The 12,606-nt window shown below is 46.0% G+C and overlaps 1 protein-coding gene across 1 annotated transcript in view; it reads right to left on the minus strand.

Moving 5' to 3' along the window:
* Window positions 1-12,606, minus strand: part of FAM184B (family with sequence similarity 184 member B) — a 111,632-nt gene that overhangs the window by 56,948 nt on the left and 42,078 nt on the right. The window contains exons 2-5 of the mRNA XM_089911701.1: window positions 7,027-7,779; window positions 6,130-6,265; window positions 4,847-4,986; window positions 4,075-4,281 (exon numbers count right to left, since the gene is read on the minus strand). Coding sequence (XP_089767827.1) covers window positions 4,075-4,281; window positions 4,847-4,986; window positions 6,130-6,265; window positions 7,027-7,779 — 1,236 coding nt within the window. The remainder of the gene's footprint in view (window positions 1-4,074; window positions 4,282-4,846; window positions 4,987-6,129; window positions 6,266-7,026; window positions 7,780-12,606) is intronic.

Consider the following 12,606-nt stretch of genomic DNA (forward strand, 5'->3'; position numbering starts at 1 on the left):
TACTCCTCTCTCAATAATCAACAGAATAGAGAAAAAATTAGTAAGGAAATAAGATACTTGAACAACACTATCAACCAACTTAACCTAATTATCCTTTATGAAGCACTCCACTCAAGAGCAGCAGATCCATATTCTTTTCAAGGGCACCTGGACCATTCATCAAGATAGACCACCCCTGGGCCATACAATAATATGAGCTAATTGAAAAGGAAAGAACAGAATCTGTCCTTTGATCACAAGAGAACTAAATTAGAAATCAATAACAAAGAGATATCTGGAAAGGTTCCAAATATTTGGAAATTAAGCAACCTATTTCTCAATAATGAAGAGTATTTTTGGAGTTGATAGAAATAAAAAGTTGGAAAGAATTTGACAAAATCATTCACATTCATATTATTACTGAAATTAGAAAGCAGAGGCCTAGAATGGTTTGGGGTGACTTATTTAAGGTGACAACGTGGCTGCTTCCCCAGCACAGCACTTCTTACACCCAGACTTGACAGATGGTTTCAGTGCATGTCTTCTTCCTCCTTCCAGACTGTGAGCTCCCTGAAGGCATGGCTGATTCCTGTATCCCTGCATTGCTCAAAACACCAAGTACGCATTCAATGAATGATAAATAAACCATAAATGGATATTGGCAGGGTGAAGACCTGAAGGCTGCTCTCCAAGGCCCAGGGCAATGTTTATTCTGTTCTGCTACATAGACAGAGGGCAATAGTTAGTGGTTTTGGAGTCAAGGCAGCCCTGACTCACACCCAATTCATGTGATACTCAAGTGACTTCATTTCCTAGGTTCCTCATCTGTGAAATGGGAAAACAAGCCCTGCCTACAGGGCTGAGGTAAGAATTAAATCATGGAGTGGAGAGCTGTTGTTCCTTTTGGCTGCCCAGCCTCTGATCCTTCTCTGAATGTTAGGGAAATTCTCTATCTGACACATCAGAGCCATCCTTCCACCACAGAACCAGAAAATGTCAGACTTACCTTCCCAGACTCCCTTGTGATGAAGGCATGGGCATGTCATTGAGGCATGTGATCAAGGCATGTGACCAATCAGACACACCCACCCCGGATTTTGAATTGGAAGCCATCGATACGTACAAGCTGGAGTCATAAAGGATCTGTCAACTGAACTTCCCAGGGGCAGCAGGGGCAGCCATTCTACAGCAGCTCTGACTGACGGAACTTTCCGTGATGATAGAAATGTTCTAAAATATAATGTAGCTAATGTATAGAAATCCCTCAACACTGTGCTATCCAATCTGGGAGCCACTAGCCACATATGGCAATTGAGCTCTTGAAATGTGGCTAGTTCCACTGAGGAACTGAATTTAAAATATTATTTAATTGTAATTGATTTAAATGTAAATAACCACATGTGTCAAGAGGCTACCATATTGGACAGTGCAGTTCTGCAGGCAACATCCAGGGCCCAGTGTTGGTGGTGTCAGCTGTGTAAACAGAAAGTCTGGGCTCAGACATGGCAGCAAGGGTGTCTTCATCACTGAGCAGTTTGCCAAGCCCAGTTCCCTGGTTTTCCAGAAAGCTTTTCATTACCCTTTACTAAATTCCTTTCTTACCTAAACCGCCCAGGGTGAGTTTGCGATGCTTGCCACCCAGAATCCTAAGTGATACAAATGAGGTGTAGAACGCAGCAGTGTCTAGAACAGCTCAGTAAGGACTCAATAGATCTTTCCACACTCTCCTAGGAATCAACGTGGGCAAGTGCTAATTACAGGACACGTACTCTGCTCTGTCTGTGAAGATTAAGTCATAACATCATCTAATCCTACAGACAGGAAAGGCAGATAAACTGTCTGGGTGAACTCCAGCCCACCTCTTGTGGTGTCTTTTTCAGGTTAAGGTAGCATTCAGGATACACAACATATTTATACTCAAGGGCCCAAAGGAACAGTGTGCTCTTAACTCTAGAGGGGAAATCGGTATCTATTTTTAGTCCATGAACACCAGATCTGGGACCTCTTCAAGTTTTTACCTTCCTGTAGTCTGCATGGCCTAATTTATATAACTTATATCCTCAGTTTGTAGAAATGACTATAATTTTTAAAAAGAAAATAAAAAACCAGGAGGAAATGCAATTTATTTCTACATGATTCATTTCCCAAATGGATCCATGCCCCTGATTAAAGCTGAAGTGGGATTTCTACACTCAGAGTCAGGCTTGGCTGACAGGTTACCAGGGCAACCTGTAGCTCTGGGAGAGCTACTGTCCCTCCCACTGATTGTGGCTCAAGATGGAAAGCGGGTTCAGCTTTCCTCCAATGAGGACTGGATTTGTGCAACCAGTCACTGCTCATGGGGAGGAAAGTGCTTTCAATACAGCTGCTTCCCTGCCTGTGCAGGGATGGGAAACCACGGCCTCTGGAGTCAGGCTGTCAGGTTTTAATGTAGCTGCACCACTCACTGTCTGTGTGAGTGGATATATAACATCTTTGAGCCTCAGTTTTCTCATCTCTGAAATGGGGATATGAACACTCATTTTGTAATCCTGTTGGGAGGATTATATGTGTTCATAAGAATAAAGTGCTTTATAAAGTATAGTGGACACTAAATAATATTATCACACATGATGTTATCTAATGCACATGGTAACTAATTACAGCCACCGTTTATCAAACTTTTGCTACACTTTGTACACTGAGATGAGTTTATACATAAAACCATATTTAGGGGCTTCCCTGGTGGCACAGTGGTTAAGAATCCGCCAGCCAATGCAGGGGACACAGGTTCGAGCCTTGGTCCAGGAAGATCCCACTTGCCACGGAGCAACTAAGCCTGTGCACCACAATTTCTGAGCCTGCACTCTAGAGCCTGAGGGCCACGACTACTGAAGCCCGTACGCCTAGAGCCCATGCTCCGCAACAAGAGAAGCCACCGCAATGAGAGGCCCGTGCACCACAATGAAGAGTAGCCCCTGCTCACTGCAACTAGAGAAAGCCCGCGTGCAACCCAACGAAGCCCAAAGTAAATAAATAAATAAATAAATAATTTTAAAAACCATCATATTTAATTCACATAACAAGCCCCCAAAGTATTTATCCTTATTTTCAAAATCAGGTTTCAGAAAGATTAAGTGACCTGTCCGTGGTAGTAAAGCCAGTGAAAGAGTCGGGACTTGGACCCAGGACTAGACTTTCTTAAGTTCATTTATTTATCCAACACATATTTATTGAGTATCTACTACTCTTCACCACCACACATTGTATTCCTCAGTGATATATGATTATCTTTCAGTGAAAAGTCATAGTGATAATGCAAGTTCTTAGATTAGAAAGAAGCCTTCTTATAATAATTAAAGCACCACCTATGCTCACAATAATACTGATATACTTCACTCTTTACCTAAAGCATTCATATACATGTTATTTGCTTTCCTCAGCAAACACGAGGGATGATGCTTTGCATTCCCTCTCAGCAGAAAACGCCCCCTTTGGTGGGAAGTTGGAACAGTACTCAGAGGCTGAGAAACTTCTCTCCCACTGGTTAATTAATTACCTTCATGTACCTAGTGCCTCTTACGCCCCAGGCACTATGATGTGCTTCGTTTTTTCACACATGGATTACCTCATACAATCCTCGCAGCTACTCTGTGAGGTGCTATTATCACCATCTGTTTTATAAATGAGTAACTTGGGGCCCCGCAGAGTTTCCCTGTGAGGAGTCCAGGTTAAATAACTTTCTGTGGTCACAGAGCTAGAGGGTAGCAGAGCTGGGATTTGAATCCAGGCAGTCTGCCAGGCCTGCGTGTTCACTTCATGTTATTTCTCTCTGTTTTTTCAGATTAGAGGATTTGAATTTCCCTAAGTTAAACACTCATATGACACAATTCCACCCCATGTCAACAACTCTAGGCCCTATTGTCTCACAGCCCTGGGGTGCCCTGTCTCCTCCTGAAGACTCTGAACTCCCTCTGATCAGAGAACTAGCTGAGATCTATATACAACAGGAGCTCAGTAAATGTTTGAGGAAGGAAAGAAGAAACAAAAGAGGAAAGGAGGGAGGTAGAGGCAAGGAAAAACAAACGGAATGGTATCTCTGAAAGGGGATCTCACCTTCTGTAGCCTCTGCCTCTCAGCTTCCACTGATGAGCGAACTAATTGGATTTCCACCGTGTGCTTCTTCACCAAGTCTTCTAGGCGCTTCACCAGCTGGTCTTTGAGATGTTTCTTCTCCTCTTCTGTCTGATCTTTGATTTTACGAAGGTCTTCTTCATATTTTTGCTTCATATATTCTGTTTCAATACATGCCTCTTTCTTGGTCTATAAAAAGAAAAAGGGCTTGTAAAACTGCCAGGGTGGGGAGAGGAGGAGATCACCATTTCTCTTTTGTGTTAACTTCTACAATGTTGATTACTGATTTCAAAGCATGTACCACAAGGTACAATAAAGTTTATAAAATCACATTTGATATCTGTAAGAGAGTTCACTTTATCCACCATCGGAAAAGGGCTTTTTGGAGTAGTGTATCTATTGTCATAGGATCAGATATTCCAGCCCATACTATGGCGGTTTCTAAAAAATGCTTTGTTTGTTTTGACTGGGAACATATAGCAGGAATCTTAAGCAAGCTTCCAGTTTCCCAGGAACTAATGATAAGGAGTTGGGGGAATTCTGCTACATTCTCAGTCTCCTGGCTTCACATGCAATGACATGCAGTTGGCAGGACGTTGGCTGGAACTTCACACCCATGCATGCACCCCTGAGACTATGGGACCTGTTGCTTCCAAGTGGACCTGTCATGGTTTGGGGCTGGCCTCCATCTGAAGCTCATTCCAGCAGAGTCCCCCTGTGATTGCTCCATCCCCAGGACTGGGTCAGACAGTACCTGTGTATCTGTGCCTCCTTTCGTGCATGGACACTCCTTGGGAAAGTTCTGATCCTGCTGAGGATGGAGACTGCAGGCTTCCAAATCATTCTCTTTCCCTAGGACTTTATTCTCTGAAACCCTCTCAGTCTTCATGTCATCTGCAAGTACAGTGTCAACATCATTGGGAATGCCCTTGGCCTTGGCCTCATGCCTGAGGCCTCTGCAGTTGGGTTGCCATTCTGCTATTCAACTATTTTGCCCTTGACTCCCCTATGTAATCCCGGCTCCATGGCCTTCTGGCCTCAAGCAGGGTCCAAGTGGTGATTGTCACCTTTGTCCAAGTAGCATCTTGAGTTCAAACAGTTGTCCGGCTCTCCCTTCTTAAACTAGTCATCTTCAAATTTTTTGATTGTGCTTTCCATAGTTTAAAAAGAAATTGAGGACGTTCCTGGATATATGTACATTCAAAGGATTTAAATAAAGAGATTTCAAGTATAAGACAAAAAATAAATATAGTTACCATTGCTCAGTTTCTTCCCATATGCCCTACTTCTGAGACCACTGCTGTAAACCCTCCATACCCTCTGGTTCCAACTCGTACTTTCCAGCCCGAGGTGACGACTTCTTTCCCAGACACCTCACTGCTGCCTGGGCCACACCCATGATAGCAAGGCATGCTGTGGGCTGTAAAGTAGCAGTCCCATAAACTCCCTAGAGGCAGAGCCTATGTTTTGTGCCTTTGTTATCTCTCCCAGTGTCAAGCTGATGACACTGTACATACTCAAGCACTTTCTGATGAGGGAGCTCAGTGGAAAGCACTTTGGAGTCAGATAATCTGAGACTCAAACACCACCTCTATCACCAGGCAGCTGGCTGGCCTTGAGCTAGCCACGTTAACTTTCTCAGCCTCATGTCTTCATCTGTGACATGGGATACTGACGATACCTAACTCACAACATTATTGGGAACACCCAATAACATCACTGTGTGAATGATGTTAGAGTATAAAGCGTTGTCTAAGTCTGGGGAAAAGCCAGAGCTGAGAAGTTCAGGCACTATGGTGGATCTGGTGGAGAACTTTCTGGGGGGCCAGACATCCTTTTGCATCATGCCTTTTAAATACCTGACCTACGGCAGCTCTGGATGTCGGCTCACTTGTGTCCTGCATGGATGGGACTTGCCCACCAGGCAGGTCAGATCAAATAGCCCTGCCCTCCACTCTGCTCCCTCAACAGTCTCAAGGCTGCAAGCAGCGTCAGGCCAACCTTTGCTGTGTAAGGAAATCGTTCCGGGCATCTCACCGCTTTTCTGTGTCACATGACACTCCTGCAACATTAGTCTGTCTTTGGCAACAGCCAGCTTCGCCCCAAGTTTTTCTGCAGTGCTTTTCAACTCTGAATTCTCCTGTCGAGCCTCCTTGAGCTGCACATCCAGGTCCTAAACAGACAGAAAGGGTCTCATTTCTCTTGTTACAGTTCTGGGTCGAGACATCCTATGTACATCAGATCTGAAAAGTGGGTAAGTGCACAGCATATGTCTTTAATCTCTGGAATTCAGTGGCTCGGGGTTCATCAAATCCCTACTCATCCTCTGATTGGCTGTGTGACTTCTGGCAAGTTATTTAACCTTTCTGTAGTGAGGATCAAATAAGATAGTGTCTGGGGCAGAAAAAAAAAATGCTCAGGGAGTATGAAGGATACTAGCTGCTGTTACTTTTAGAGATGGGGCTCTGTGAGTCTGTGGGCCTCATGTAACTGACTTGTCAACGGTCTGGCTTTCCACAAATACAAAGCCCCAAGGATGTTAGGACAGCAAGTTGTTACGGAGTGAGTGGGGGCTTTAGAATTAGGCTGAATTGAGTTCAAACACTTTGTAGCTGTGTGACCAGCTAGGCCCATCCTTAAGCTTCTCAATTTCAGTTTTATCTTCTCATCTCTAAATTGTAAGTCTCTCAGCTCTCAGAGGACAGGGATCAAGGCCGGCTCACCGTGTGTCTCCTGCCCACAGCCCCGGCCTGGCACATGGTAGGTGTTCCACACATACTTGCTGAATGAATGTGGTTGAACTCCATGGAGGTAATAATGCTCGCTTTGGCAGAAGCCAAGGGCTTCACGCAGTGCGTGACACACGGTAGGTGTTCGACACTAGGGGCCATGCTTAGTCTCCCATTTGGAAGGTAGGAAGAGTCCCTGATTTACCTGAATGCGGTCCTTCAGCTTCTGGGCATACTTCTTCAGGTCACTTATCTTGCGGCCTCTGTGCTCCAGATCCCCTTCTAGCTTCCGGACCTGGGCCTGCAGGGCCGCCTCCTGGGCCTGGAAGTTCTTCCGGAGGTCGGTCTCCTTCTCCTGCCACTGCCACAGGGCCTCGCTCACCGACTGCTGCATGGCCTGCTGGACGGCCTCGTTCTCCCGCTCGTACGTGGCCTGCAGCTCCTCGGCCTTCCGAGCATAGTCCTTGCTCAGCTGCTGGTTCTCCGCTCGCAGCCGCTCCACTTCCAGTAGGACCTCCCGCATTTCGGGGCCGCAGCCCAGCTCGGCCTGGGGCTCGGGACCCTCCTGGGCGAGCCCGCCCCACCGGGGCGCCTCGTGGCCGCTCATGTGCCGGAGCCTCTTCTCGTAGTCGGCCTTGAGCTCCAGCATCTCCTTGGAGAGGGTGAGCACCCGCTCGGCGTGCTCGGCCTCCACCCTCAGCTCCCTCTCCTGGGTCTCCAGCCTGCACGCGGCCGACTGGGCCAGCGCCTCCTGCGTCAGCCGCTTCTGCAGCTCCAGGGCGCTCTCCAGGGCCTGGACGCGCTGCCTCAGGGCCTCCTCGCCCGCGCGGCCCTGCGCCTGCAGGAGCCTGGCCTCCGTCTCGGCCACCGCCTTCCGCAGCTCCTCCTGGTGGGCCTCACGCAGCGCCTCCGTGCCCGCCTCGGCCTCGTCCTGGCGGGTGTTGAGGGTATAGATCACCTGCGGGAGAATTCGCGGAGCCGGGTTAGTGGGAGGGGCGTGGGAGTGATTGAGGGGCCACGTGACCGGAGAGGGCCACGTGACCGGAGAGGGCCGTGACCCTGGCCGTGACGTAGGCTGATCCCCACGAGCTGCACCTGAGAAGAGGATTTGAGTGGAAGTGATTTATCAGAAACTGTCCTCAGGAGAAACCGGTAAGGAGTTCCATTGGGACCTCTGGGAAGCACCATGGGAATCCAGTGAAGGGTCTGAAACAATCTGGGATGCAAAAAGAGCCCCTCAAAACCAAACCAAAACAAAATACAACAAAACACTAGAAAATAGAATCCAGCAATGTAAAAAAAGGATTCCACACCATGACCAAGTGGGATTTATCCCAAGAGTGCCAAGTTGATTTAACATCTTAGAATGGGATTGACATATATACACTACCATGTGTAAAACAGATAGCTAGTGGGAACCTGCCGTATAGCACAGGGAGCTCAGCTCTGTGCTCTGTGACGACCTAGATGCGTGGGATGGGGGCGGGGGGGGCGGGCAGAGAAGGAGGGAGTTCAAGAGGGAGGGGATATAGGGATACATATAGCTGATTCACTTCACTGTACAGCAGAAACTAACAGAACATTGTAAAGCAACTATGCCTCAATTAAAAAAAAAAGAGAATAAACAGAAAACCGAAAATAGTAAAGAAAAAAAAAATCAATGTGATACACCACGTGAATAACATAAAGGACAAAACCCACAAGATTGTTTCAACAGACACAGGAAAACCATTTGACAAAATCCAATACCTCTTCATAACAAAAACACTGACCAAACTAGAAAGAGAAGGGAACTCCCTCAACCCAATAAAGGGCATCTATGAAAAACCCACAGCTAACATCGTACTCCATGGTGAAAAACTGTTCTCCATAACTTCAGGGCTAGATGCTGAATACACATTCAGAATCTCAGAAAATCCTCATGGCAGCCCTGCAAAGTTGGTATTTTTCTCCCCATTCTAAGAATGAAACATTGAGGTTCAGAGAAATTAAGCAACTTTTTCAAGGTCACAAGGGATAAGAAGATTTGAATAACCTGTGCTCACAGCATGGTACTGCACTATCTCACCATCCCTCTTGAACATTCATTCATTTACGCATTTACTGAATATCTCAGATGTACCATGTTCTGTGCTGAGCACTGGGAATATGTGCTGATCAATAAGGCAACTGAGGGCTTCCCTGGTGGTGCAGTGGTTGAGAGTCCGCCTGCCGATGCAGGGGACACGGGTTCGTGCCCTGGTCCGGGAAGATCCCACATGCCGCGGAGCAGCTGGGCCCATGAGCCATGGCCGCTGAGCCTGCATGTCTGGAGCCTGTGCTCCACAACGGGAGAGGCCACAACAGTGAGAAGCCCACGTACCGCAAAAAAAAAAAAAAAAAAAAAAGGCAACTGACATTGCGACCTCAAAAATATTATAATTGGTCAGGAGAGTCTGACAAGAATATGGTCAGTTTCAACGCACTAAGTGCTATGTGAGGGCTCAGCACCACTTACTAGGGAAACACAGAGGGAGGGTCTAGTAGAAAAGACGACTTCCCAGAAAAAGGGAGCCTTGTCTCCTCATCCTTGGGGGTGACCCGTTCCCTTTTACATGTCAACCTTCGTGTGGGTAAGAACAGTATGACTTCTTTGTGTTGTATCATAGCACTTGGTATGAAGTTGAGCACACGACAGGTTCATAATAAGTATCTATTATGGTACTATTGCTGGTCATCAAAGATTCATGCTTTCTTTCCACAGAGTTGCTGCAGAGGAACAGCCACCAAGCAGAGACCACATTTCCTAGTCCCCTTGCATCTAGATGGGACCATATGACTAGTGATTGCCAATGGAATGTGGCCAGAGGTGGATGTGCGTCATCTCAGGGCCAACGCTGGGGTTACGGTTAAGGGGAGGGTTAAGAAGGAGGCGTGTTCTTTCCCGTCTCTTTTTCCAACTGCAAACTTATTATGGAGTGCAAGATGGAAGGTGCCTGGGTCCTCAGTGAGTGAGTAGAAGGCCACCTGCCCACCAGGAGCACTGGCCTTGATCTCTACACGAACAAGAAATAAACTATTGTGTTGAGCCTCTGAAGTCTTGACATTTATTTGTTACAGCAGCTATGATCACCCTGGGAGAACTCACAGGACTCAGCATATAGTCATACTCATGGCTATGATTAATTATAGAGAAAGGATACAAAGCAAAATCAGCAAGCGGAAAAACGAGCTTGGCAGTGGTGGAGGTCAGCGGGGAGCCTGGAGGAAACGAGGTGAAAGCTTGCAAGAATCCTCCGCGAGTGGAGTCACACAGGACTTGCTAAATTTCCCCAGCAAGGGGGTGTGACAACACATGTGAAATACTGCCTACCAAAGGAGCTCATTGAAGACTTAGCAAGGTTTTTATTGGGGGCCAGTCGGGTAGACAACTTCTTCTCGGCATTACCAAAATTCCAGACTCCCAGAAGGAAATTGCTCACATAAATCACATTGTTTGCACGAACAGTTAAGGCCTGCTGAGATGTTCTTATTAGTGTGGGTGATGGGAACCCTCTGGAAATCCACGTTCCCAGATGCCAGCCAAGGGTCAATTTTGCAAGCAGACCATTCTAAGGATAAGCAGTCTCAGGTGTGCTATGTTAACTTTTCTGCAACCTGACACCCCAACTGATAAAAAAAGATTGACTTTTATTTTCAGTGGAGTCAAGCTGTGGCAGATCAAATCTTACCGTAAATGGGGTTTTCTCACGGTGAAGAACAAAACATCCTTGTAAAGTTTATTCCGTGAAATTTGGCATTGGTTATTCCATTGAGGATAAAATAAATGAGTGATGGTGGTGGTGATCTTGGGAACTGCGGTTCCTATATTCACTATACCTGTACAACAGAAAACTTCGATGGAGATCCAGTATATTCTGATGCCACTAAAGCACTTAATGAAGAAAGAACCCAAACATTGTACCCATTTGAGTGAGAACCATGTCACCTGGATCAGGGTCTAAAGGACTTCAGCTTTTTCCAGCATTCACTCATGTGAGTCTGCCCTGTCTGTGAAAATGCTCCCCATGGGCACACCCTTGAATTAACACAAGATCAGATTTCAGGCTGGAGGTAGCAGAGAGGGTCTCACACTAGGCTCAAGCCTCAAGGCACTTTGGCATGTACACTTTTATTCGTGGTGTCTTGCAATTAAAGTCCCCAAACAATCCCCACCAAAGACCTGCCCAAACTGTTCTCTTAGGCTGAGATCTGGTTTCAGAACTTTTGGCTTTCTAGAGGTGCCAGACCCACCGTCTCCTGACCTTCCTTAGAAGGTTACTCCAAGGGTATGTAGGCATAACCTGGAAAGTATGATACGTTATTATTCATATCATATTTTAGTCACCATCCTTTTTTATACACATATACATTCATATGCACCATGATTTTTTTTTATTTCATAGATATCTTGGAGATTATGCCATTTCTGTATATAAAGAGATTCCTCATTTTTATTTTTGGCTACTTCCTATGCCATATCATATGGATGTGCTATGAATTATTTCTCCATTACCTGCTGATAGACATTAAGTTGTTTCTCTGTGGAAGATCATCAATATGTTTACTTCGGTGTTATTAAGTAAAATTTTCCTTACTCTTTTTTTCCATTCCTGCTGGTAATCTTGAGGTCCAATTTTTGCTTATGAATGCAACAAATGAAATTCCAGAGCTTGGTCTTAAAAAACTAATCTTCACAGTTAGTATAGAATCTTAGGAAAGATGAAAGAGGTGTCTCCTCTCCCAGTCGTAGGTGGGGAGAGATGCCATTTTCCATCATAAAACTGATATGAAGAATTTGTATTAGAATTCTTCAGTTCAAAAGCATCAAACTCATTTCCCTGAACAACATGGAGACATTTGTGAATGTTCACAACTGTGCCCATGGCAAGGGCACTCCTGGCACTACTCTGTTGGGTCATCTTGCCTATTCTCAAGTCAGTCTCATCTTTTTCCACTCTCTCCACTTCCTCATTCTCACAACCTTGATCTCTGAGCTTGCCCTCCTTCTTCCCCTAGCCCAATAGTCTGTTTTTACCTTAATTTCTCTCCTTTAAAGCCACAACCAATCATGTCAACTACCTTCTTATTGACATCTTCAAATCACCTGCCCACCTCATCTTTAGCTTCACATCCTTCATATTATGAACACCAGATCAACCCACCCACCTCAGCTCTTGTCAAATAATACTAACTGGTACTTAAGATTTCCAACCTCATCTGTGCTCTCCATGCGGATACCATTTAATTGAGTTGTCGTAGTAATTCCCTATTCTTTTTTTCCACAAGGGTTATTTCAATTTTCTACCATGTTTCTCAGGGCTATGACCCTAAATCCTGGCCCACTGCTACTCTCCTAGCATAGCTATCTCCTGTTTTTTTTGTTTCTTTTTTGCAGTACGCGGGCCTCTCACTGTTGTGGCCTCTCCCATTGAGGAGCACAGGCTCCGGACGCGCAGGCTCAGCGGCCATGGCTCACGGGCCCAGCCGCTCCGCGGCACGTGGGATCTTCCCGGACCGGGGCACGAACCCGTGTCCCCTGCATCGGCAGGCAGACTCTCAACCACTGCACCACCAGGGAAGCCCCTCTCCTGTTTTTTTTGAAGGAGTAATGATTAAGGGCTTGGACTCCAGAACCAGCCAAACTCAGCTGAAGTCCTAGCTTCACTGTCTCCTAGCTGGTGACCTGGGTCAGGTGATTCAACCTGTCTGGAGCTCAGTTTCCTAACAGTAAAATCGGATTAACAATAGCACCAACCTCCTAAGG

The sequence above is a fragment of the Delphinapterus leucas genome, chromosome 5, assembly GCF_059928025.1.
Source record: "Delphinapterus leucas isolate spDelLeu-1000000601 "Yukka" chromosome 5, BTC_Dleu_Yukka2, whole genome shotgun sequence".
Taxonomy (NCBI): Eukaryota; Metazoa; Chordata; class Mammalia; order Artiodactyla; family Monodontidae; genus Delphinapterus; species Delphinapterus leucas.